This window comes from Alosa sapidissima, chromosome 13 (genome assembly GCF_018492685.1).
Source record: "Alosa sapidissima isolate fAloSap1 chromosome 13, fAloSap1.pri, whole genome shotgun sequence".
Taxonomy (NCBI): Eukaryota; Metazoa; Chordata; class Actinopteri; order Clupeiformes; family Clupeidae; genus Alosa; species Alosa sapidissima.
This window is the reverse complement of record NC_055969.1, coordinates 27,305,176-27,332,033: the sequence shown is the minus strand read 5'-3', so window position 1 is coordinate 27,332,033 and position 26,858 is coordinate 27,305,176. Positions and strand designations below refer to the sequence as shown.

At 43.9% G+C, this 26,858-nt stretch overlaps 1 protein-coding gene across 1 annotated transcript in view; it reads left to right on the top strand.

The window, feature by feature from the left end:
* Positions 1 to 1,126: 1,126 nt before the first annotated feature.
* ggt5b (gamma-glutamyltransferase 5b) overlaps positions 1,127 to 26,858 on the top strand; it is a 32,100-nt gene continuing 6,368 nt past the window's right edge. The window contains exons 1-9 of the mRNA XM_042058982.1: positions 1,127 to 1,394; positions 10,529 to 10,656; positions 13,919 to 14,011; positions 18,072 to 18,267; positions 19,679 to 19,839; positions 20,221 to 20,367; positions 22,937 to 23,067; positions 25,725 to 25,906; positions 26,384 to 26,475. Coding sequence (XP_041914916.1) covers positions 1,165 to 1,394; positions 10,529 to 10,656; positions 13,919 to 14,011; positions 18,072 to 18,267; positions 19,679 to 19,839; positions 20,221 to 20,367; positions 22,937 to 23,067; positions 25,725 to 25,906; positions 26,384 to 26,475 — 1,360 coding nt within the window. The 5' untranslated portion in view covers positions 1,127 to 1,164. The remainder of the gene's footprint in view (positions 1,395 to 10,528; positions 10,657 to 13,918; positions 14,012 to 18,071; positions 18,268 to 19,678; positions 19,840 to 20,220; positions 20,368 to 22,936; positions 23,068 to 25,724; positions 25,907 to 26,383; positions 26,476 to 26,858) is intronic.

Genomic DNA, 26,858 nt, shown 5'->3' with positions numbered 1-26,858 from the left:
GAGAAGAGAGGAGAAGAGAAGAGAGAGAAGAGAAAAAAAATGAGGGAGGGAGAGGAGGAGAAGAGAAGAGGAAAAAGAAGAAGAGAGAGGAGAAGGAGAAGTTAAGAGAAGAGAAGAGAGGAGAAGAGAAAAATAGAACTTGTGTTCCATTGTGTGCTGTTTTATCTGCTTTGCCAGGACAACACTGATGGTATTACATCACTAAACAACACTGATAGTGTTACAACACTAAACAACACTGATAGTGTTACAACACTAAACAACACTGCAATCCTACAACATTTTTGCAAACTCAACAGTTGTTTTTCTCAAAGTGGAGGGTGATCAAAGCCCACGGTCCAGCTGTCTTGTCTCAGGACATAGACTTGGTGTGAATTATACAAATGCAGTGGGGGTGGGACTTGGGGTGGGGTGGGTCATTGACAGGCTGTACATGGAACCCTGTGCATGGATGTTTGCCCCCCCCCCCCCAACATTCCCAGCCCTTAGCTTAACCTTCTATGGAAGAGCTGAATTTGCAAACGTCTTTATCTCTCCTCCCCTCTGCCGGACCAACTGACCTCATCTAGTGCTTTAGTTGTGTGTGTGTGTGTGTGTGTGTATGTGTGTCTGAGTGTGTGTGTGTGTGTGTGTGTGTGTCAATCATGATGGAAAGCATCATAGAGACGGAGGAAAGGGGGAAGCATCCTTATAAAGGCTGATACCACCTTAACCCCACGATCTTTTCACCAGCTGATGTCTTTTTCGTCGAAAGTAAGTTAATACAGTGTAAAGCCCGCAGTGAACTGAGATAACCCTGTGTTGGTGTGGCAAGCTTTAAAGTTCCTTGTAGACGCTTCGCGTGCCAAGTATAGCCACATTCGACAGCCAGGTGCGTTCTGGGATTTCAGTTTGACACGATTTAGGGACATAAGGACTGGCCTCCGATGTGTGACATTTGGTCAGCAGAAAACCATATGTGAACTATAAAAGAAGGACTAATAACCAGTCATCTTCTCTCTTCCCATAAAAGAAAAACTTTAAGTACTAATCCCTCAAAAATGTCTCGTTTTTTACGCGGTTGCGGGGAATTCTGAGTTACTTAGTTTCACTTACTTGAAATGATGAATAGTAAGGAGGGCCCTCCCACTCCCTCCCCTGCCACAAACCTACACCCTCGCAGGCATGGGGTTCACATGGCACACCGACGAGCGCAGCTGCAGCAATCGCTACAACAGAATGGCCAAATCAAAGTCGTGTCAACGCTGTCTGATCTGCTGTGGTTTGTTGTGCGTCGCGGGTATCATTACTGTTTGCAGCTTATTTTTTTTCCCCCCCGGACCTTCTTGCTCCGATGGTACCTTCACGAGAGGAGCAGTGGCTGCGGACTCCAAGCTGTGCTCCGATATCGGCAGGTAAAGTGAGCTACTTGCTTTCTGTGGTTTCTAAAGAATAAAAGGGAGCGATAATCACATACGAGGAAATAACTAGTATGCCTGAATGCGTTCGTTTTCCAAACCACAACAAAAACATACAAAATATTTTTATATCAATCATGGTGAATTACTTAATGCCTCCCACTGTTTCAGCTGTACCTGTACATTTACCTGTAAATATTGCTCCAATCAATATTTGAATGCGTTCATATCCATGAAGTTGATTAAATATATATTTTACTGTAGAATGTACGAGTGATTAATCATGTGTTTTAAGTAAGTTTGACGTAGCCGACGGTTTTCGCGATGGGACGTAGTCAGTACAGAGGAACAGTACACATCAGACTATGCATCACTGATTATTTAGACCACCAAACACAGAGAAAAGACTCCATGAGTTGGGAATGGAATCCCAAAATAACGTGGGAGCTCCTGAAAAGTCCGCAGGACACACCAATTTCCCCCTTGAATTTTCCCCTGGGGATCAATAAAGTATCTATCTATCTATATATCTATCTATCTCTATCTCAAACAAAGTGTCATTGCATAAAAATGGTAGATGTAGTACGATCACATGTCACCCATGCTGTCAGGAGACCAATAAATTAGTGTTCTTTGTTTTTATATCCTGCAATCTTTGCCAAGTAAAAATACCGATGCATTTCCTCGTTTCAAGGTGTATCACACACACACAATTGTAGCCAAGTCCCGAGAAACCCGAGTCGCCCCTCGTAGGCCTACGTGTTCAGCGTTTCCTGCAAAAGAGTCAAAGAGGCTCATAAAACTTTCCATTTTAAAACACTGGCCCGCGGTCCTGACTCTGTAGGGCAGACCCACTGTTCAACACCCTGCTAAAAATGTAAGTAAGCACAGAGCCTCAGGCAAATCCGTTCCCAGTGTCTACCTCTTAGTAAAACAAGAAAAAAAAAGGACAGAAAGTGACTGGAGGGTTCGGCTCATGTATACTATCTACACTGCACTACATATCCTGTCCTGTCTATGCACCACCTGCATATACCTGTCTATACTTTTTATATCACATTGCACTTTTCTGCTTTTTTGCACTTCTGGTTAGATGCAAGCTGCTTCATTGTCTTTGTACTTGTACTCTGCACTCTTGTACTCTAATCTAATCTAATAATCTAAATGTGTAGTGAAATGATAGAGAATCATTCTGCGCCTGTATGACCCAGTTATGGGATTGCTCACTGCAGGTGCCACAGTGAGTCAGTGTACAGTAGCTTATTACCTAATTGATGCCATTTCAGGAGCTCAAACTAAAGTCATCAGATTTTAAAACCACTGCACTGGTGACAACCCAAAACAAAAGCAGCATGTGTGTGTGTGTGTGTGTGTATGTGTGTCTGAGTGTGTGTGTGTCTGAGTGTGTGTGTGTGTGTGTGTGTGTATGTGTGTCTGAGTGTGTGTGTGTGTGTGTGTGTGTGTGTGTGTGTGTGTGTGTGTATGTGTGTCTGAGTGTGTGTGTGTGTGTGTGTGTGTGTGTGTGTGTGTGTGTTTGTGTGTGTGTGTGTGCACGCGCATGTGTGTTTTCCTGTGCGTATGCAAGCGTGTTTGAGTGTATGTTCCTATGTGTGTGCGTGTGTGTGTGTGTGTATGATGTTTGAAGTACTTGTGGGGGTGAAGAGTTCATTATCCTCTCAATCCCCACTCCTCCTCCTTCCTCCTCCAACAGTCCACTGGCCTCTATTCTCTCTGGGTCAGAGCTGGTCTGTGTGTGTGTGTGTGTGTGTGTGTGTGTGTGTGTGTGTGCGTGCGCGTGTGTGTCTTACTGCACAGAGTCTAACTCTTCAGGGCCTTAGTCAGTCCGGTTAGGTTAGGCCCCTAAATCAGATTTTTGATCACTGTCTCTGTTGTACATGTTTACGTAATAACTGCCCGCTTTACAGTATTAATTGATTTACAAGTAAATCTTAGCGTAAGTCACAGGATGTAAGTTCCTGTCCTGTGAAAGGGGCTTTTGTGTTGGCTGGTTAATCTGTTACTACAGTCTGATTTGTTTTTTTAAATGGTGAATTACCCGGCTGTAGGCACTGAGACACTGAGAGATTCTTCACTGTGTGTGTGTGTGTGTGTGTGTGTTTGTGTGTGTGTGTTTCCCCACAGTGCTGTCAGAGATGTCTGAGCAAGTCCTTCACCAGCACATGTATCACTGAGGCATCACTGATACACACCATGCGCTAGCAGAAGGTGTATGTGTGTGTGTGCATGTGTATGTGTGTGTGTGTGTGTGTGTGTGTGTGGTGTGCAATTGTATGTGTGTGTGTGTGTGTGTGTACGTGTGCATGTGCGTTCCAGTTGCATGGAATTGTATTCTCCTTTAGAGCTGGGCAGAGTCTCTCTTTCTTTCTCTCTCTCTCACACACACACACTTTATTCTGTTCATGACCCATCTCTAAGCTCCTGAACCTTCACACACACTGAGGGAGCCTGTCTGACGTGCTTGTGTGCTTCTGTACATTAATTACCAGATGCATTTCAGGTGATACAGCATTTCTCACTTTATGAGGCGAACAAGCTGAAAGTTTCCCAACACACGAACACACCTTTTTTCTTTCTTTTAAAATGCATCTTTACAGATAGATATCCTGCAGGACAGGAGCGATTTCAAAGTCCTCTGACTTCCTTGGCAATATCTGTGTAACTCATTGAATAGATATGGTAGATATCTGGCAACATCTGTGTAATTCATTGAATAGATATGGTAGATATCAATGCACCAGAGGGATCTTCCCACTGGGATGTGGATCATGGTGAGAGAGTCTCTTTTCCAGTAACTCTCTCTCTCTGGCCTTCATGGCGGGAATCTACACAGTCTTGCCCCCTTTTGGCATCAGTGCCTGTTGCATCATCAGACTCCAGTCTGCTGCATCATCAGTGTCCACTCATGTTCTAATTCTATTCCTTGAACAGTCTTTCCGCTCTGGCAACCAATGCTGGCAAACCCACAAGAATTCACTCTTGTCTTTGTCAAGCTTGTCTTTGGGGTTTTGCTCTCACTCATAGACTGTAAAAAATAACTCTCACTTCAGAAAGGACTGTTGAGATGACAGGAAATGAGTGCAAGGAAGAGATGGGATGGGAGTGGGATTGGGAAATGACCAGGGGTCAGAGGTCAACCCGGGCCCCGTGGACACTTATCCCTGAATGTGATGAGGATGCTGCCACTTGCACCACATCATCTACTCACAGGACTCAACACAGGACTCAACTGCTGAATCTGCTCAAAGGACTCAACTGCTGAATCTGCTCAAAGGACTCAACTGCTGAATCTGCTCAAAGGACTCAACTGCTGAATCTGCTCACAGAACTCAAATGCTGAATCTGCTGCATCTAATAATGACCAATGGAGAAGAGAGCATTTTCATGGCCTCCTCATGACTTTGTTTGCTGGGACTCGCTTCAGCAGAGAGTGAAAACAGGGAGGGTTATGGTTCTGTGCTGGAGAGCGTTGGTCACACTGGGAGGGTAATGACTGGTTCTGTGCTGGAGAACGTTGGTCACACTGGGGGGGTAATGACCGGTTCTACGCTGGAAAACGTTGGCCACACTGGGAGGATAATGACCGGTTCTGTGCTGGAGAATGGTAGTCACACTGGGAGGGTAATGACTCGGTTCTACATTGGAGAACGTTGGTCACACTGAGATGGTAATGACCGACTCTACATTGGAGAACATTGGCCACACTGGGAGGGTAATGACCGGTTCTATGCTGGAGAACGTTGGTCACACTGGGAGGGTAATGACCGGTTCTACATTGGAGAACTTTGGTCACACTGGGAGGGTAATTACCAGTTCTACGCTGGAGAACGTTGGCCACACTGGGAGGGTAATGACCGCTTCTACGTGGCTGTTTTCATGAGCTGCATTATGCTACACTGAAGTGGTGCACTCTCTGTAAAATATATGACTCTTTCGTCACCAAGGTCACATTCATCAGTCGTCTCTACTGTAAGTCATCGGGGTACGCCCTGGATAGAGTGTCGGCGATTAACATGTGTACATGAGAGAGATGTCGTATCTTTGAATTTAAAGAAGCATCCTCTGTAATCGTACGGGGGCCTTACCTATGGGTTTTGATAAAATTGGATTTTCACAGAATTGCCGTACATACTGGTGGAATTTCTTGAGAGCAAAGTCAGTCTGTATATAGTTTTGCTCTGCATCAGACAATGCCCTGGACACATAGGCTACTGGCTGTTTGTCTTGCATGAGGCAGGCACCAAGTCCATCCTTGGAAACATCAGCTTGAATTTCCACTGGAAATGCCCTAAATGCAGCCTCTTGTTCTGGATGGCACTGCCATTCAACCACCCGGAGAAGCAGTCTTGACGGTGCGGTGAGTGTGGCCTCGTTAGGTATGTACTGAGCTAGGTACCTAGTCATGCCAAGTAGTCGCTACAGGCTCTTCCGGTCAGAGGGTGGAGGCAACTGTTGGATGGCTGTGATGACTGGAGTCATCTGGTCTGACCCCATCCGAACTGATGATGTGGCCAAGATATTTAAGTTCATTAACCATGTATTGCACTTTGTCTTTGTTGAATTTGACATGGAGTTCTTTAGCTCTTTCCATCACCTGCTGGAGTATTTTGTCATGTTCCATTTTGTCTGCTGCAGCGATGATCATGTCATCTGCCACTATGAAGACACCATCAAAGTCACACCAGACAGTCACCAAAGCTTTCATAGTTGACCTTCTGGAACACATCACTCGCTGATTCAATCCCAAAAGGCATGCGATGGAAGCGGTATCTTCCCCATGGAGTATTGAAAGTACAGAGATCTGCAGACTCGTCATCTAATCTGATCTGCCAATACCCATCACGCTCATCAAGGATAGTACAAATCTTTTTACCAGCTGGTCTGGTAATCAATAGTCTCTTTCAGCCTGTCATGTACAGCATAAGGGATCTTCCTACACCCATGGATCACTGGGGGCACTGAACGGTCAGTGTAGTTGTGGTCTTGTCCAGGAAACTCACCGAGACCTTCGAAAACCAAAGGATATCGGTTCAGTAGGTCATCCTTTGATGTTGGGGCAGCAGGGATTAGTGGATCCACTTACCTGATCAGGTCCAGTTGTACACACGCCTGGCGTCCCAGTAGAGGTGTGTCAGACGCTGTGGTGCCTATTTTCTGTGGCCTGTGGTGTAATATGGATCCAATAAACAATGTGTCTACAGCTGCGCTGGTTTCATCACTATCAGTGTCTGTTCCAATCGGCGCCACTACTTCCCCTGATTTGCACATTGCAGAAAAATGGTTCTTTTCTCCACACGTGTTGCAATATGCATTGTATGCAGGGCAGCTTCTTGGCCGAAGCTGTCGCCCGCATTTGCCACATAACCGAGTGTGTTCTTTGATGGGTTTTTTGTAAGCCTTACGCTCTGGCCATGTACGTGGTTTGGTGCCCTTGCTCCTGATAACATCCACTTGCTCTGTTGAGCTGCTGGAAGCCATTGCAAGAGCCTGTGCACGCACTACTTCCTTTGCTCAACATAGATCTACAGCTTTAGGGGCTGTCTACACAACGCCGGTTTTTGTGAAACTGGTAAGGTTTTGTTATCGGTTACGACTTGCGTGTACACGACGCCGGCAGTTTAGGAGACTGTAACCGGCAGTTTAGAAGACTGACTGAGAGTTTTTGAAACCACTACATATGCACTACAGCACATTTAGCCGGTTACACCTCTGTGTGTGCACGAAAGTTTTTTCTTTACCGGTGTCGTTAAAAGTGTGAACCCTTAGTCAGGGACAATTTAGGGATGGACAGCAGTTTCTCAAGTACAGCAGTGTCAGTCACGCTAAACACCATTTTATCCTCGCCTCTCGCCTTTGCTATGCTTTAGTTTGTTGAAGACAGCCACTTCTGACACCATGTTGTGTTATTGGCGTGGTGGAAATATCAGAGACCAGCACACTATTCAACAAGGCGACAGCCCGCTTCTTTACTTCATGCGTCACACGTATAACCATTCCAGCCAATCAGAGGCATTCACCATTAGACCATAGAACTAGTCAGGAACAGGTAGCTGCTCATGCTACACACTGGAGAAAGTTGGCTAAGGATAAAAGGGTTCTGCAGTGGAAAATGTTGGTTAAGGATGGAAGGGTTTTGCAGTGAAGAATGTTGGCTAAGGCTAGAAGGGTTCTACACTGGAGATTGTTGGCTGAGGACAAACAGGTTCTGTAGTGGAGAACGTTGGCTAAGGCTAGAAGGGTTCTACACTGGAGATTGTTGGCTAAGGACAAACAGGTTCTGCAGTGGAGAACGTTGGCTCTATGGGCTATGGAGGGTTAAAAGCTTCCCCACTGAACTTGTTATTACTTGTTATAACTTGTTAAACAATACTTTTTATTGTTTACTTGAATGTTATGTTCGTCTGTGGACTTAATTGGTAAAATATGTCTTGTCTTCACCGTGGGATAGTGAGAAACATAATTTCGATCTCTTTGTATGTCTGGGCATGTGAAGAAATTGACAATAAAGCAGACTTTGATTTTGTTTCTTAGCCTTTTTCACTCACTCCAGAAATTAGCATAGTCAGTATAATCCCGACATCCAAACTCACAGGGCTGCATGCCCACCAACCCCCCCCTCTCAGGGGATCTGCTCCACCCCCCCGCCCCCTCTCATTTTCATGGCCCATTGATACAGACAGAAGGAGACACAACGGTGGCACTTTGATCTTTTCAAGAGTAGCTGCCCGGGTGTGGGAGACATCAGGCCAGAGAGCTTTGCTTCACAAGTTCTCTAAGACTTTGAAAGCTCCCCACAGAAAGAAGGGTTTCATTTTTTTCATAGATGATGAATTAAGTTTTTGTGTTGTTTTTGTGTGACGTCTGGACTCTCTCAAAAGAGTTGTCCACAGAATGACCAACTTTAGGGGCCTTTCCAACTGGCAGGCCAGCAATAGTGGGTGTTGTCAGAGGGACTTAGTTGACGAGTAGAGCATGCTCAGAATATCTAAACAGCCTAACAAGGGAGGAAGCTTTCTGGTAATTATGAGGGTGTGTGTGTGTATGTGTGTGTGTATATGTGTGTGTGTGTGTGTGTGTGTGTGTGTGTGTGTGTGTGTGTGTGTGTGCGAGAGTGTGTGTGTGTGTGTGTGTGGATTAACGTATTAATAGCCAACGATGCAAAAGAAAGGCCAAGCGGATCCTCTCTGACCCCAGTCATCCCAGCCACAGTCTCTTCACCCTCCTGCCATCTGATAGAAAGTACAAGAGCATTCAGACCTGTACCCGCAGATTTAGAGACAGTTCCTATCCACAGGCCATTAGGATGTCACACTCTTCCTCATACTTAATGTCATAATGTCATGCTCTTCCTCATACTTAATGTCAACAACCTCACACCTCCTCAGTGTTTTTTGCACATGACACTTTAGTTTTTATCTTTTTATCTTTTATATTCTTATATCTTTGTCTTACACTCCAATCTTGTTAATTACTCAATTAGCAATTAGTATACTTTTTATTCTTTAAAGTTGAACTGGCTCTTGAGAATAAGAAATATTATTAATCATGATGTGCTCATGTTCATGTCTAATTTCTGCTTCTAGGGTATGAGTGAGCATAACCTCGTTTGAGACACATAGTCTGTCTTTGTGACAGCTAATCAAGTGTGGTTGATGTCATGTCAATAACCCAGAGACTCAAAACATGGCAGTTGTAGCCAAAGACACATTATCTCGAACTAGCAGGACAGAGGGAAGGAAGAATGGTCAGTCTGGGTGTGTGAGTGTGTAACTGGTCCACCCAAGAAGCACAAAACGTAGTCCTTAGAGCAGGGGTGGGCAAACGTTTTGGCTCAAGGGCAACATTGGGTTTTGAAAATTGGCCGGCGGGTCTGCTGCAAAGGAGATAACAAAGAGTAGGCCTGTCATCTCTATGTTACATGATGTTTTGACATTGACATTGTAAACGTTCTCTAAGAAGAGTGAAAAGCAGTTTGCAGTATAGCTAACCAACGTCGTCTCTATTGCAGGAAAAAAATAGCGAGTAGCCTGATAACCAAATTAAATGCTCGGCGGGCCGGATGAAAGTGCTTGGCGGGCCGGGTCCGGCCTGCAGGCCGCAGTTTGCCCACCCCTGCCTTAGAGCAAGGCATTTGGTAGGTCAGTCACTTGTACAGTGCAGGCTTTTCCAAACTGATGGTGCTTAAAATGCAACACAACCGAGTTAGAAGCAGGATGAGGACAACCTGAGGTTGTGTGTGTGTGTGTGTGTGTGTACAAAATTGAGCAGAGAATTTAACCACTTTGAAAATAGGCTATTTAACATTGTTTCACCTCATATTGAACTCCAAGTAGCCTACAGAAGTGACAATAATAATGATTATAATTACCTACTACTACTATTACTACTACTACTACTACTACTACTACTATTACCAACACTACTACTACTACTACTACTACTACTACTACTACTACCACCACTACTAATACTACTAGTAATATAGACAATGAGCGGGGTCCAATCAGTTTTAGAGCATGTGCACACTGGTATTTGGGTATTAAGATTGTTGAATTGTTTGAAAAAAACTGAGGAGGAGTAGACTTGATAGATGGAACACTGAGGAAGAGTAGACTTGATAGATGGAACACTGAGAAGGAGTAGACTTGATGGATGGAACAGTGAGGAGTAGACTTGATAGATGGAACAGTGAGGAGTAGACTTGATAGATGGAACACTGAGGAGTAGACTTGATAGATGGAACAGTGAGGAGGAGTCAGTAGCCTGGCAAGCCAGACCCACATCAAGATTGTTGGGTCTGGGAACACACCATTGGTAGGCCTCAATGCGAGGAGCGGGATAAACGGTTGTCTTTCAAATTCCCCCTGCACACAATAGGATAGCGCTACAGCAGACGCAAAGCGACCCCGACGCAAAGCGAGCCTGATACAAAGCGACCAAAGCGACCCTGATACAGGCTACGCTTTGTTCTGAGCCTGAAGGCTCGTCTCTGTGCAGTGGTCTCCTTGGGCTCGTCTCTGTGTCCCCCCCCCTGTGGACTGTGCTGGGCTGTGCGGCTCTAAACCTCTGTCTGTCTCTAATGTTGTTGTTGTTGTTGTTGTTGTTGTGTGCAGGGATATGCTGCAGAAGGGAGGCTCCGCAGTGGACGCGGCTATCGCAGCCCTCATCTGCACGGGTCTGGTGAACCCCCAGAGCATGGGACTCGGAGGAGGCTCCATCTTCACCATCAGGGACAAGGCTGGTAAGACATACACACACACACACACACACACACACACACTCACACACACTCACACACACTCACACACACACACACACACACACACACACACACACACACACACACTCACACACACACTCACACACACACACACACACACACACACACTCACACACACACACACACACACACACACACACACACACACACTCACACACACACTCACACACACTCACACACACTCACACACACACACACACACACACACACACACACACACACTCACACACACACTCACACACACACACACACACACACACACTCACACACACACACACACACACACACACACACACTCACACACACACTCACACACACACCCACACACACACATATACACACACACACACACACACACACACACACACTTCCATCTTCACCATCAGGGACAAGGCCGGTGAGACACACACTTTCCATGAGTCAACTCAGTTCAGATGGGCATCGTAGCGCACCTCCAAATGACTCAGTTTGAGTCAACTCGGTTCAGATGGACGCCTTAGTTCACCCCAAAATGACTCAGGATGAGTCAACACACTTTAGATGGGCCAAACGACTCAGTTTGGTTCCAATGCAGACTTGTGCTCAACCTCTCTCTCTCATGATTCAGGACACTTCCAATGCAGATTTGTGCTTAGCCTTCTCCCGATGATTCAGTTCAGTTCTAATATTTTGTATTCAATCTCTAAATGATCCAACTCAGTTCCCAGTGACATAGTCCCATTCAGACGTTCCGCCTCCTCCACCTAGTTCAGCGGAAATCAAACACAATTCAGCTTCCTCTGCATCATTCAGATCAGTTATGTTCTTTCAGCTTCCTCTGCATCATTCAGATCAGTTATGTTCTTTCACCTTTCTCTGCATCATTCAGATCAGTCCTGTTCTGAACTGAACTAACCGACTCAAATCAGCTCAGCTCATCAGTCTTTTCATCAATCTCTATTCAAGAATGCCAAAATAAACAGTTTCTTGGAACACTTCTTAAATTGCGCAATCAAAACATCAACAATGACATAAGCAAAATCAGGCTGTAAAAGTAAGGAAATCTGGCCCACAAAGGTAAAGTTCACTAATGACTCAAACTAAGATAACACCTGTAACTGAAAACTGAAAAAAAGTTTTTACAATGTAGATCAATGGTAATACCGGTACAGTCATGTAATGTCCACTTAGGAGGATTTTATTTATAGACAGGAGACTTTTACACAAGACTGAACAGATGTCACAAAGCCCATTTCGAGTCTTAACTCATGTTGACCAAATGTTTAGCAGAAATGACCCTATGTTGGGACAAGCTACACTTGGCTGAGTTAAGTGCACAGAGCTTGTTTTTGTCCCTAATGGAAGCACCTAAAGACAAACTGTAATGGAAGCATCTAAAGACAAACTGTAATGGAAGCACCTAAAGACAAACCTTCTGTTGGGGTCTGGTTGAACAGTGAGGGGAGGGGATTGACAGAGACTTGGCCTCAGCATCGCTGGTCAGTAGTAGTTCCACAGTTCGAATTATGGGGGTGATTGGGGGGGGGTCTGAGCCCCCCCCCCCCAAAAAAAAAAAGAAACAAAAAATAACACTCTGGGGTGATTGCAATATTCTATATAATCTTATGTAATGTACATTGCAATATTCAATATAATCTTATGTAATATAATGTAATGCACATTGCATTTCGAGGGAAATCATCTTCTAAGAACATACCTTGTAACATCCACATTCTTCTGCCGAACTTATGCTAACCGTTTCGCTAGCTTGTAAACAAATCCATGTGCTTTATCGTTACCTTTTCCACAGTTTAAAATAGCAAAATGCACAATTTCTCCAGCAGAGGGGGAAATATAGCTAATCCTGCCAAGTTTCCCTTTAAAGGGGAAATTTACCTTACCTTAACAGCTTCGGAGTTATTGGAATGGTTATATGAGTTCAGGGGTGAATGGTGGCCGTCTCATTTCCCCCCTAGTGCTCGTGAGCGGAAAAAAACAGCCATGCAACTTTGGGTCAGAAAGTCTTGCGGTCGTAACAAATTGCTTTACTACATTACACACATGTGCGCCGGGCACCGGGCTAGAACAAGGATGCGATGGAGTTTCTCAGACATTCGTCATGGCAGAGCCAGCGAAAAGAAGCAGAAAGCGAGTAAACCGTTGTTGGAGGAACAGTGAAACAGGAAACGGCAGACTGGCTGAGCGAGGAGTGTCATACAATATATACTCTGAACCTGTAGGGGGAGCTCTGCAGAGAAAACGGTGAGCAAAAAGCGAAGAAATGGTCAAAAGTGCACAGGGTCCCTTTAAGTAGCTGGAGACACCGCAGGCTCTATGCAACTGCTGTGGTAGCCTATTAGACACTGACTCAGACCCATGAAGTGGCACCCAGCCAACGTCTGTCTGCACTCGACTAGATAACACAAACCAAGCCAATAGAGCCTACACTGTGCAATTCCCACACTGTGCAAGTCACACACATCTGGAAAACTTAATAGGGGACACACAACTCTATATTATATTGTTAAATAATTGTATCTGAATACAAATCTGGTTTTGTTTGTAGATGATAAATAAATTTGGTTTATGTTTGGAAAAATTAGACTCAACAAGCAGCCTCAGGGTTGGAGCCAAATCTAGCAGTGACTCTCACACTGTTTGTTCTCATTTCTGTGTCTCTTTGCTTTCCTCTGGCTCCAGTTCACGGACCTCATTTGTCTTGCCGTTAAAAAAACATCCAAATGTTTCTGAAACTCTCTTTCTCTTTCTCTTGGTTCCCCCGACTCTTTGTTTGTCTGCATGTCTCTTCCCCCCCCCCCCCCCCCCCCCCCCCAATCCAGGGCCCCCTTGCTCTGACCCAGACGAGAGACCTGTAATCTGCCACATAAGTCCAGTCAGGCGCGGAGCATGAATATTACCGGGATATTTCAAGTTCCAGCGGCTCCTTCCTGAGTGACGCAACTTGGTGATCGTCCGATCCAGACTGCTGCAGGGCATTCCAAAGAACTTCAAACAGCAATATCATGCCCTTGTTAAGCTCACAGTTGTCAGCCTGGCTTCAAAACGTTCCCAGCCGACTGGGAGGTATTCCAATTCTCCCAATCAGTCGATCAGTCAATACTGACATGCCTTCAATCAAGACTTTCCCCAAAAATAGCCCCGATCTCTCTCTGTGTATCGCTTTGGATAAAAGTGTCTGCTAAATATTTAAAGACTTTATTTCTCGCTCTCTGTTTTTTTCCAGGTAAAGTGACCGTGATCAGCTCCAGAGAGACAGTCCCCAAGACCTTCAAACCCAACCTGATGAGCGACTGCAAAGGAAAGCAGTTTTACCATGGTAATCATCCGCCATGTGGAATTCTTATGCTAGTCTATTGTGTTCAGCAGTGTAAACAAGAAGTTCAAGGGGTTTCCTGTAAGGGGTCACCTGCACAGTGGATCTAGTCTTGATCTGGGCCTGGTCTGGCTGGCCTTGTTCAGCCATTGGGCGGTGTTATACCCGCAAGGATCACCCTGCTACCTAAAGTTACAGAATCCACACACACTGATGAAGGTGCTCCTGACCTGATCTCCTACAGTAACAGACAGGCTACTGCAGGCTTCAGAAAGTAAAAGTCATACCATGCATTGGTTCTACCTGTGAACTTTAAACAGGTGATTTCAGGATTTCGCTGCTCCACTTGGCTTAGGAGTCGTTCATTAGAATAAGAATTAGAATCAGCTGATTTAGTGAGTGGTTGGAACACATATCATCATCATCAACCATTGTTTATTCAGGGGAAATTGACGTTTGATTCAGGCGTAATCTGATTACTTTAGGATTACTTTTAGATTACTTCAATAAATATGTCCCTTAAGTAAAAGACACCATGAAATAATTCTCATTCTATTTTTCTGTTTATTATTTCATTACATCTAAGAAATCTCTTTGCTTTGAGTAAAGCATTCCTGTGTGAATTAACTGATCTTTCCTCCAAAAATCTTAATGTAGCCCGTTGTTTTAGTGTTACCATTTACTTTGAGGTCACCAGGTCCCATTGTCTGAAAAACACCCAAAACTAATACATTTCTATAGCTATTCTCCACTTTGGGGGTGGTATTTTGGTGGTTGAAATTTTCCCCATCCCAAAATTGATCACTTAGTCATCATGGATGTGATCATGGATCACTATTGTCCAAACATGCACAACTCATCTTAATCTTTATAAGGGCACGCCTGGACAATGAATTTAGCTTTCGCTGGATTTTTTTGACCCAGGGACATGGCCTGAGATTGAATGACACCATGTCCATTTCAATTGTGGGGGTGAGAAAATGATTCCTTTGGGATGTTTTTCAACCAGGGGGACCTGGTGACTTTCTCAAAGTAAACGGTAACACTAAAACAAGAGGCTACATTAAGATTAGGAGGAAAAGATCAGGCAGTGTGCCGAGAGACCTGCCCCAATAGTAAATAAGTTAGTAAGTAAGTATAGATACTCTTTTGATCCTGTGAGGGAAATTTTGTCTCCCAATCCGCGAATTAGTGAAGCACAGTGAATACACAGTGAGGTGAAGCACACAATGAGCACACAGTGAGGTGAAGCACACACCAACCCGGAGCAGTGAGCTGTCTGCTACAACGGTGCTCGGGGATCAATGAGGGGTTAGGTGCCTTACTCAAGGGCACTTCAGCCGTGGATGTGGGCATGGGAGAGCAGTGCTCAACCACTTCCCCTGCCCACATTTTTTCTACTGGTCGGGGATCGAACCGGCAAGCCAGAAGCTTGTCGAATTAAAAGATAACTAGGCTATCATTAAAAAGTTGCATTGCTTGCATGATAAAATGTAATCAGGTAATCCCCAACAATGTAACTGTAATCTGATTACACAATTATTTTATTGTAATCTGGGTTGATTATAGTTACTTGATTTTTGTAATCTGATTACGTAATCCAGATTACATGTAATCCGTTACTACCCAACACTGGTAAATACAATCACTTCCCCCCAACGCCCTGGTGCTACTTGAAGGCCATTGTGTCTATCACACACACACAGACACACACACACACACACACACACACACACACACACACACACACACACACACACACACACACACACACCTCCCAGCGCCCTGGTACTCCTTGAAGGCCATTGTGTGAAGTTAATTTAAGTTTAGTCCTCTGTTTACATATCATGGGGTTCTGGCTCAGTGACTTATTGCAACAAACTAACAATATGTGTACTCTGCACATAGAACACTCCACTGCAAGCTATGGAGATAACACACACACACACACACACACACACACACACACACACACACACACACACACACTCACATGCAGACGCACACACACACACACACACACACAAAAAGACGCTCCACCAGTGAGCTTGTAAATCCTGTTTTGCAAGAAGACCAGTGCAGCGGATTTTCTAAAAAAGTCTCTTAATGATTTAGTTTTTCACCTGTCAACCCTGCTGCTCAATTGGAGCAACTACACACACGTTGGACCGTGTGTGTGTGTGTGTGTGTGTGTGTGCAGGGCCGTTTCAAGGAATTTGGGGGCCCCAAGCAAAATGGACATGGACCTGACCTTTCAGGCCATCTTCATCAGTGGAGGTATCCTTAGGAAGAGCCTGAGGGCTGAGAAATTTAAGCAAAGCACCTTGAGGGAGAAAGAAAAGATATGTTAGCATTTCCATATTTTGATATTTAGAAGGGATGCAGCTGCTTTCACAACTACCAATGCTTACTGTAAAAACATCCCAAGCTAATGTTATACATTGACCTAGGCCTACTTGTAGCTTAACATAGCATTTAAGCATTCTGCTGTTTGAGAATTAGACAGATGCACCTGGTGCTTTAAAGACAGTAAACAGCTGGCGTGCATGAATACTACTAGACATGAATGTTCCAGTCTGCTTTGACGCACGGAATTTATCGTGTGGTTTTCCTAACCCCCATTTGGTAAATAGATTATCACGGTCGAATAGTTAGTATAGCAGAGAAGCTATGCCACTTTCATCAAAACCTATTACAAAGCTATAGCAATGTTATGTCATTAAATACGATAAACAGTGATTCTGGAACAGATCTGCGTCTTCCTTATCCCGTTAATAAACATATTACAGTATGTAACCATATTCCGTCCGTTCGGAAAAAAAAAAAGTTGTGCTAACTAGTTTGTTACAAGAAGCATGGGCCGTCAGGCAGGTAGTTAACATAAACATTTTTTGCTAGGGTAGCCTTCCTGCTGCGACATTACACCATTTGTACAAGACAAGTAGAGCTATTTTATCCAGTGTAATTTATCACTTACCACTACCTTGTTTTTTATTGTCATCCTCTTCCTTCCTGCTGTCAGCGACTACTGAGAGGGGCCCCCTTGAGGGCGATCCCGGTATTGCCGGTAACAGTGTCGTTGCACTTTACTGCATTGACTATCAAAGGGGCGCTCACAGTTTGTCGTTGCATTTTATTCTTAACCAGTCGTTGTCTTGGGGCCACTGGCCAGCTCGGGCCCCAAGCAATTGCTTGGTTTGCTTGCCTTCTAGCGACGGGCCTGTGTGTGTGTGTGCGTGTGTGTCCGTGCGTGCATTTCATATAATGAAGAAAATGATGCAGGGAAAAGAGTGCTGCAGATTGGTCCTTTTTCTTGATGCCTGTAGAGGAAGTTTGGATTGGCTCAGTTCATCAGTTCATCTGACCTGGGTCAGTTTGTTGTTGTACATTCCCTGTCTCTCTCTCTTTCTCTCTCTCTCTGTGTGTGTGTGTGTGCGTGTGTGTGTGTGTGTGTGTGTGTGCGTGTGTGTGTGTGTGCGTATTTGATTACTGTTTTGAGATGGTGATGGTGCTTGTGATAGCATCAGTTTTTCCCCACATATTTACTGTACCAGCTGAAACACTACACAACCCCCCCCCCCACCCCACCACCTTGTCACACACACACACACACACACACACACACACACAGAGAGAGAGAGAGAAAGAGAGAGAGACAGGGAATGTACAACAACAAACTGACCCAGGTCAGATGAACTGATGAACTGAGCCAATCCAAACTTCCTCTACAGGCATCAAGAAAAAGGACCAATCTGCAGCACTCTTTTCTTCATCATTTTCTTCATTATACACACACAGACAGACACATCACACACAGACACATCACACACACTTAATATGTTTGCATGATTAAGATCCGCCTTATGAGAAAGTGTGTGTGTGTGCCTGTATGTGTATTTCAGTAGATATATCTCTGTGTGTCGGTGCTGGAATGTCTTTTTGTATTTCTTATATTCTCGGAGGTCTGTGTGTGTTTATGTGTGTGAGAGTGTGTGTATGTGTGTATATGTTTATGATATATTGAATAGTATCTGAGTGTGTAAGTGCATTTTCCCGTCCTCAGGCGCCCAGTGGATCGGTGTTCCCGGTGAGCTCCGTGGATATAAAGCGGCCCATGATCGCTTTGGGAAACTGAAGTGGGAGGAGCTTTTCGCACCCTCTATCCGATTGGCTCGTGAGGGCTTCCCGATGCCACCTTACCTGTTCAGTTTCATCAGCCACCCAATTCTAAAACCGCTCATCATCGGAACACAGCTCTGGTACAGTAGCACATGCCACACTACACGACCAGCTCTCAATTTCAACTGAGTTTTATTAGCATGGCACGTTTCATTTGTATTGAGTTTTATTAGCATGACACGTTTAATTTGTATTGAGTTTTATTAGCATGGCATGTTTCATTTGTATTGCCATGTATTGGATTTAAAGCAGTGCTGTGCAAGTGTTGATTTCATGCTAAAGGTCTAAAAACTACAGTTGGCTACGTAAAAGGCAAAATCTTGCAAAACATTATTACAACTTTGGAACACAGGACTGCTTGGGTTTTCAACTGATAGAAAATAGTGAAACTATAAATTGTATATACTATAGTATAAACTATATTCTATATATTGTAGATTGCTTTGTCACTGGTCAGCAGCAATGCCAAAGCAGCAAAGCAGCATGGTGCATATCCTGGAGGTCTGATGGGAAAGATGCCTGCGGTCAAACCACAGGATATGACATAACATGACCGGACATAGCATGGAATGTCATGACACAACATCACATCATTACGTCACATCATATATCAATTACCATTTGGCAGACACTTATCCATAGATAATGAGGAGTAATAACCCAGTGCATATCATTATGGGGCGCCTGCATGATACCCCAGTGCATATCATTATGGGGCGACTGCATTATACCCCAGTGCATAGCATTATGGGGCGCCTACATGATACCCCTGCATTATACCCCAGTGCATATCATTATGGGGCGCCTGCATTATACCCCAGTGCATCACATCATGGGGTGCCTGCATGATGCACACACTCAGTTAGGAGGTGACTTGTTGCAGTTTGTCGCACAATGGAGGCCACTCCAGGGAACACATGCCTAAAAACAGTTCCTCTTCAGTAACTGTGTGTGTTTGTATCTGTGTGTGTGTGTGTGTGTGTGTCTTAACTGTATGTGTGTGTGTGTGTGTTTTAACTGTCTCTTAATGAGTAATACCAAAAACTTCCCTTTTGGTTTCCTCATGGTCTAAGCCAGTGTTTCTCAAAGTGTGGTCCGGGGACCACTGGCAAGCTATCCCAAGTGGTCCGCGAGCTGACATGATAAAATATAATATAGATGAGTTGTTTGCAATATTCAACCAACTTGTATGTAAATCCAAACAGTTCTGCAACACTGTCTATGTAAGATATGCCAGTTGAAATCATATGAATCATCTGACACAATAAGCAAAGTGCAAAGACAATAAGCAAGGTGGTTCAGTGAGTAGGCCTATTGTGTAGGCTAATATACTGTTGAAGTATGTCTAATCTTTTTAGCTAGGTGGTCCGTGTGTTTCTTTTTTATTGCTTAAGTGGTCCTTCGTCTGAAAAAGTTTGAGAAACACTGGTCCAAGCCCTCAACAGATTACGGAGATGAAGCCGCTATATCCTGTTCCTTGTCCCCCCACAGTGAGCTGTTCTGTCATGCGAACAAGACGCTGCTGAGCACTAAGGATATTCTGCGCTACCCAAAGTTGGCAGACACCATGGAAACCATTGCAAAAGAGGGGGCCGAAGCCTTCTACACTGGCACCATTGCACATGATATAATTGACGACATCCGTGCGGCAGGTATGTGGGTGTATGAGAGAGTAAAGTCCCTCCACCAGCCTCTGAAAGCCCATGTAGTCTCTGCAGTAATGACTGAGTGTCCCTACAAAAGGACAGTCCTGCTGAGCGCATCAGATGCAGCTGTTTCTTCTCCAACAGCTCAGGAGCAGTTCACAGTAATAACTGCTACAGTATATGACGGTTAGAGCGTGCAGTAAAGCATTGTGTTATTAACAGAGATGTATCAAATATTTGTTACGTTAATGTCTTTAACAAAAATTAAAAAGTCATTTGATGTTATTATGTGTGTGTGTGTGTGTGTGTGTGTGTGTGTGTGTGTGTGTGTGTGTGTGTGTGTGTGTGTGTGTGTGTGCATGTTTGTGTCTGTTTGTGTCTACATAGGTGGGTCGTTAACTCTGGAGGATCTGAAGTCTTTTCGAGTCAGACGTGATGATGCGTTGAAAGTCCCTATGGGAGATTATACCATGCACATTCCCCCACCACCAGCAGGGGGAGCCATACTCACCTTTGTCCTCAACATCATGAAAGGTTAGCCACCGCCGTACTTCACCCTATCAGCATTTCAAGAACTATAGCAGTGAGGCATTGTCTAGATCATTGAGGGAGGTGGACTGGTCTCCTGTTTTTAATTGTGAAGAGCTGGATAAAGCTTGGATACTTTTTAAATCATTGTTTTTAAAAACTGCTGATAAAGTTGCCCCAGAAAAATCTGTCAGAATTAAATGCAGAACTTAGCCTTGGATGAATTCTGACATATTGAAAGCTATAAAGATAAGAAATGATTTTTTTAACAAATTTAGGAAGGCTAAAGATGAGCAGATATTTAGTAAGTATAAGAAACAAAGAAATGAGGTGAACCGAATGATTAAGAAAGCCAAGACAGGTTTTTTCAATGACAAGATAGAGGAGAATAGGAACAACCCTAGAAAGTTATGGAAGGCACTAAAACTATTAGGATACAGCAACAGAGTGAAGACAAAATCGTTCAACCTGAGTTTGGAAATAGGAGGTACTGTTATATCTGACAAATTAAAAGTAGCAAATAGTTTAAACAAATATTTTACAACCATAACCAACACTTTGGTGAATATGTTGCCCAGTCAATCAGGGCTCTATGGGGAAAGTCATGTGCAGGATTTTTATCAAAAGAAGGGAGTCCAAGCAGATATGTTTTCCCTTGTAAAAGTAACAAATGAAAACATTTTAAGTAAGCTTAAAAATCTCAATCCTAGCAAAGCAACAGGTCTTGATAATATTCCCACAAGATTCATACGAGATGCTGCAGAAACTATTTCTCCTTGCATAACACATATTACCAACCTGTCCATAGAACTAAGTAAATTTCCAATTGAATTCAAAAGGGCGAGAGTAATTCCTTTATATAAAAAGGGAAGCAAAGTAGATCATGGAAACTATCGTCCCGTATCCATTTTATGTTGTCTGTCCAAAGTCATTGAAAGGGTTGTTCATGAGCAAATAGATAACTACTTATCATCACACAATCTCTTGTACGAATTCCAGTCAGGATTTAGAAAATCTCATTCTACAAACACTTGCTTACTTTACTTAACAGATTACATTAAAAAACAAGTGGATGAAGGGAAATACTGTGGCATGGTTATGTTGGACCTCCAAAAAGCGTTTGACACTGTGAACCACTGTATTCTTTTAGTCAAACTTAGAGCCTTGGGTTTTAATTCTGTATCTCTACGTTGGATCCAGTCTTATTTGGGGGATAGGGAACATAGGGATGAGTGGTACTATATCAACTCCTCTTCCACTTACATGTGGGGTCCCCCAGGGAAGCATCCTAGGTCCGTTATTTTTTCTGCTGTACATAAACGACATGAAGTCAGCATGTGATTGCAATCTGTCTCTTTACGCGGATGATTCAGCTCTTTTAGTGTCTCATCGTAATAAAGCAGAGGTAGAGAAATTACTTATTTCAGAACTTCAGAAAGTCAGCATTTGGTTATCTGAAAACAAACTGTCTCTCCATCTTTGTAAAACTGAATCAATACTATTTGGATCAAATGATAAGCTAAGGAAGTCACCTGGATTCAGTGTGGTAGTTGGTGATTCTGAAATAATAACTAAGGAATCAGTAACTTACTTAGGCTGCGTACTTGATAATAAATTATCTGGGGAGTGCATGGCTCTAAAAGTTCTGTCTAAAGTAAATCAGAAAATAAAATTTCTAGCTAGAGTATCCACATTAATAGATAGACAAGCTCTCGAGATTCTTGCTGGGGCCCTAATACAATGCCACTTTGATTATGCCTGCACTTCATGGTACACAACCATTCCTAAGATTTTCAAACAGAAGCTGCAGACATCACAAAACAAATTAGTGAGACTTATTCTTAAACTACACCCATACACACACCTCAACCCGGCTCATTTTAGTAGCCTTAAGTGGCTCAAAGTAGAGGATAGAGTAACATATATAAAAATGTGTATGGTACATAGAATAATTAAAAATAAAGTACCAACATATCTTTGTAATTATTTTTCTCGGGTAAATGCTGTTCACAGTTACTCAACAAGGGGTATACCACTGACTTTGTTCTATGTAGATTTAAAAGTTGCATGGGCAAGGGCTCTTTTCTGTATTCAGCAGCCATCATATGGAATGGGTTACCAGCAGCATTAAAGTCAACAGATAATACTGATCATTTTAAATCATCCCTAAAGAGCTGGCTGAGCAATAGACAGTAGTATGGTTATTAGAGTTACATGCACCTTGATTGTAGGGTGTTGATCACTTTAGGCCACACCCTCCCTCATTACACCAATACACATCAACTGATGATGCATAAATCCAATTAGCAGTCAGGTTTATATAGGTTGGAGTTGGAAATATGCATAAAAATAGGTAAAAATACTCACTTGCCTAATAATTGTGCACACGGTGTATATATATATATATATATATATATGGTTTTGGATTTAGCAGACGCCTTTGTCCAAAGCGAGGTATATATATACAGTATATATATACTTTATATATATATATATACATACACACACACACACACACACACACATATTTTATGTGACTCTAAACTGAACCAACCTCCTCTTGTTTCTCATCTAGGCTACAATCTCTCGCCGGCCTCTTTGAGTGGAAAGGAGAAAGTGCGCACATTCCAGCGCTTTATTGAGGCCTGCAAGTTTGCTAACGGACAGAAGAAGAATGTGAAAGATCCGGAGTACCACAGTGTTGACGTGAGGATTTGGCTTCTGTGTTGAAATTACATTTAGATTTTTTCGTTTCGGGGATTTTCTAGCCTACATGATAAGACAGGGAAGCTATGACAACACATAAGTGGGACACAGAGCGACGGGGAGTGGACTTGATTTGACTTCAGGTCAGTATCGAACCGACACTGGACCCATAGTATTATACTGACCCATAGTATTATACTGCTGTGTCCTCACAGATACCCTGGAAATCCAGAGTTCTCGCGAGAGCACAATTTGAGTTGTGCCCGCAAGATACTCTGGCCACGAGCAATGATCCAAATTTCTTCTATCTCTCGAGCGAGAGGGACCAATCAAATCGGTGTAGGCGGGACAAAGGCGAGCTACACTGATGACTGACACTGATGAATTGTTGTGATTGGTCATAGCGTTATCCAACTGCGTGCAGTGAGAGTTTCAAATGCATGCTTGGTGCCGCCCCTCGAATTGGGCCATTTTCATTACTCGTGGCCAGACCCTTAATCTGAAAGATTCCAGGGTCTGGTTTACCAGGCTACCTCACAGACACTGGACCCATAGTATTATACTGCTGTGTCCTCACAGACACTGGACCCATAGTATTATACTGCTGTGTCCTCACAGACACTGGACCCATAGTATTATACTGCTGTGTCCTCACAGACACTTGACCTATAGTATTATACTGCTGGCTCTACTGCTTCTAGATACACAGATATGCCTTTTCATGTTTGTTGTTCCATGGGTGTCAATCTCATGACCTTGAGATTGTTAGCAACCCAACCTATTACAGTAGTTCTAGCAGTCATATGAACACTTGTAAAGTATATTTGGATGATTTTGCCTCATTCAGATGGGATAGTGAAGAGTGACAGGAGGCAGGAGGCCAGTTGAGGAGAGATGTGGGGATTGGATTGGGAAATGACCACCAGCCAGAATCAAACCTGGGTCTCTGTGGGAGCTGAGCCAGGAGCCTGTGCTATACAGCTCCTTCAGAACAACGCTAGTATTTATGATGCTTTGGACATTTTATGCCTCAGACCTGCGTCCACAGGATAATACACCTGCACCTTGTCTGCAGTGCCAAAGGGCCACTCTCCTTGATACGGCAGTCAGAGAGTAAACTCTACAGCACTCTGTCCCCAAAGTGACATTCAGCGGTTTCTGTGTACAGTAAGACTGCTCTGGGGTAGAGTAAACATTTCAGAATAGCTCAAGTTGACAGGCTTAACTGGGCTTCCGATGTGAACAAGGATTTATTTAGGATTTGGAGGATTATCTCAAAACAACGTTTCATAGTAGCTCAGGATGTTGATCTGTTGTTACAGGCCTCAGGGTTATAAGGAAGATATTGTGTTTGAGGCCGTGTAAATATGTTTCCAACGTTTCAGGGATTTTATTATTATAGTGAGTAGAGCAAATCACGATAGTGGACTTCTGCCAGGAGTGTGGTGAAGTTCACCACTGATTCATGCGTATGAATGTAGCTCTCAGCCTTGATAGGGTGCAGGAGAGGAGAGTAGGGTGCAGGAGAAGAGAGTAGGTTGCAGGAAAGCAAGGTAGGGTGCAGGAGAAGAGAGTAGGGTGCAGGAGAAGAGAGTAGGGTGCAGGAGAAGAGAGTAGGGTGCAGGAGAAAATAGTAGGGTGCAGGAGAGGAGAGTAGGATGCAGGAGAGGAGAGTAGGATGCAGGAGGGTAGGGTGCAGGAGAGGAGAGTAGGGTGCAGGAGAGGAGAGTAGGGAGGTATGGTGTGAAACAGGAAGGAACAGTGTGATAGATAGATATTTTATTGATACATTGTGAATCAGGGAGGGAAGGATGCAAGTGTGGGTAGGGTGCAGGAAAGAGGTATATGAAGTGAGTGAGGAGGAGTTTGAAAATGTTCCAAGGCTCAAATGTGGTGTCTCAAATGTTGTAACCCTGTGAAACTGTGTGTGTGTGTGTCCATTCACCCCTCTGCATGCTTCATGACCCCCCTCAACACCTGGAGTCAGTAGCCCACATTATGAACAGTTGCACATCACTTAAAGGACTGTATATTGCCAGACACAACAGACTTGTGGATCTCATTGCTGCTCAGATTCCCTGTGTGGCTGATGAAAAGCTCTATAAAAACACTACTGTACAGTCTGATTGGTTTAACTCACCTGCAAACACTTTTGTAGGAATTCCAAATACACCAGATATTGTTGTCATATCTCAGCATTCCAGAACAGTTAAGCTATTTGAAGTAGCATGTGCATTTGATCTGTTTATGGAGGACTCTTACCTTTCTAAGACTGTAAAATATCAATCATTAATATCTACCATCGAAAACCTTGGCTACAGATGCCAGCTTATTGTGCTAGTGTTTGGTAGTCTAGGGCATGTACACAGGCTGGCGACCCGGGGACTTTGTATTGGGGGGCTAATGAAAACAATAGCCAAACAGTTGGTAAAGTACTGCTCAATTTCAGCCATTATAGGAAGCATGTTTATTTGGAAAAGGAGATGTTTTCTGTACCCCTGAGATTGTATTGTCATACATAACAATGTGCTGATGTGGTTTAATCTGTTTGATCATTCAAAACATTTGATTCCTAATGAAAATTTACTTGTAATGTGGAATTGAATAAAGTATCTAAAATGTGTGTCTGTGTGTGTGTGCGCGTGTGTGTGTTCCAGGTGTCTAACCTGATCAAAGAGGACTTTGCCGCTAAGGTCAGAGGGCTGATCTCAAGTGAAAAGACCCACAATGCATCTTACTACGACATGACGCCATCACGGGACCAGATGGGGACCACTCACGTGTCGGTCATAGCAGGGGACGGCACCGCCGTGTCCGTCACCAGCACTATCAACCAAATGTAACCCATGGAGCACAGCCACTACATCTAACTATGGATGGATGCATGGATAGATGGATGGATAGATTGGTGGATGGATGGATAGATGGATGGATAGATTGGTGGATAGATAGATAGATAGATAGATAGATAGATAGATAGATAGATACTTTATTGATCCCCAAGGGGAAATTCAAGATGGATAGATGGATGGATTAAATATACTGTACATCCACCCCAGTAGCTCATACCATAAAGCCTCATCATATGATGTGATATTATGATATGGGCCTCATCATATGATGAGATTATGATATGGGCCTCATATGATGTGATATTATGATATGGGCCTCATATGATGTGATATTATGATATGGGCCTCATCATATGATGAGATTATGATATGGGCCTCATATGATGTGATATTATTATATGGGCCGCATATGATGTGATATTATGATATGGGCCTTATCCTGGTGTGTCTGTCTTTGGGTTCAGGTTTGGGTCGTTGGTCTACTCCAAGAAGACAGGCATCATGCTGAACAACGAGCTGGGAGACTTCTGTAATAAAGCTTGGGACATCAGATCAGGTGAGACACTGCTCTGCCTTCCAGTCTATCTGCCAGTTTCCCCTGCTCACTGTACACCTCTGCCCACACCACACCTGCGGTACACCTCTGCCCACACCACACCTGCTGTACACCTCTGCCCACATCACACCTGCTGTACACCTCTGCCCACATCACACCTGCTGTACACCTCTGCCCACATCACACCTGCTGTACACCTCTGCCCACATCACACCTGCTGTACACCTCTGCCCACATCACACCTGCTGTACACCTCTGCCCACATCAATTCTGCTGTACACCTCTGCCCACACCACACCTGCTGTACACCTCTGCCCACATCACACCTGCTGTACACCTCTGCCCACATCACACCTGCTGTACACCTCTGCCCACACCACCTC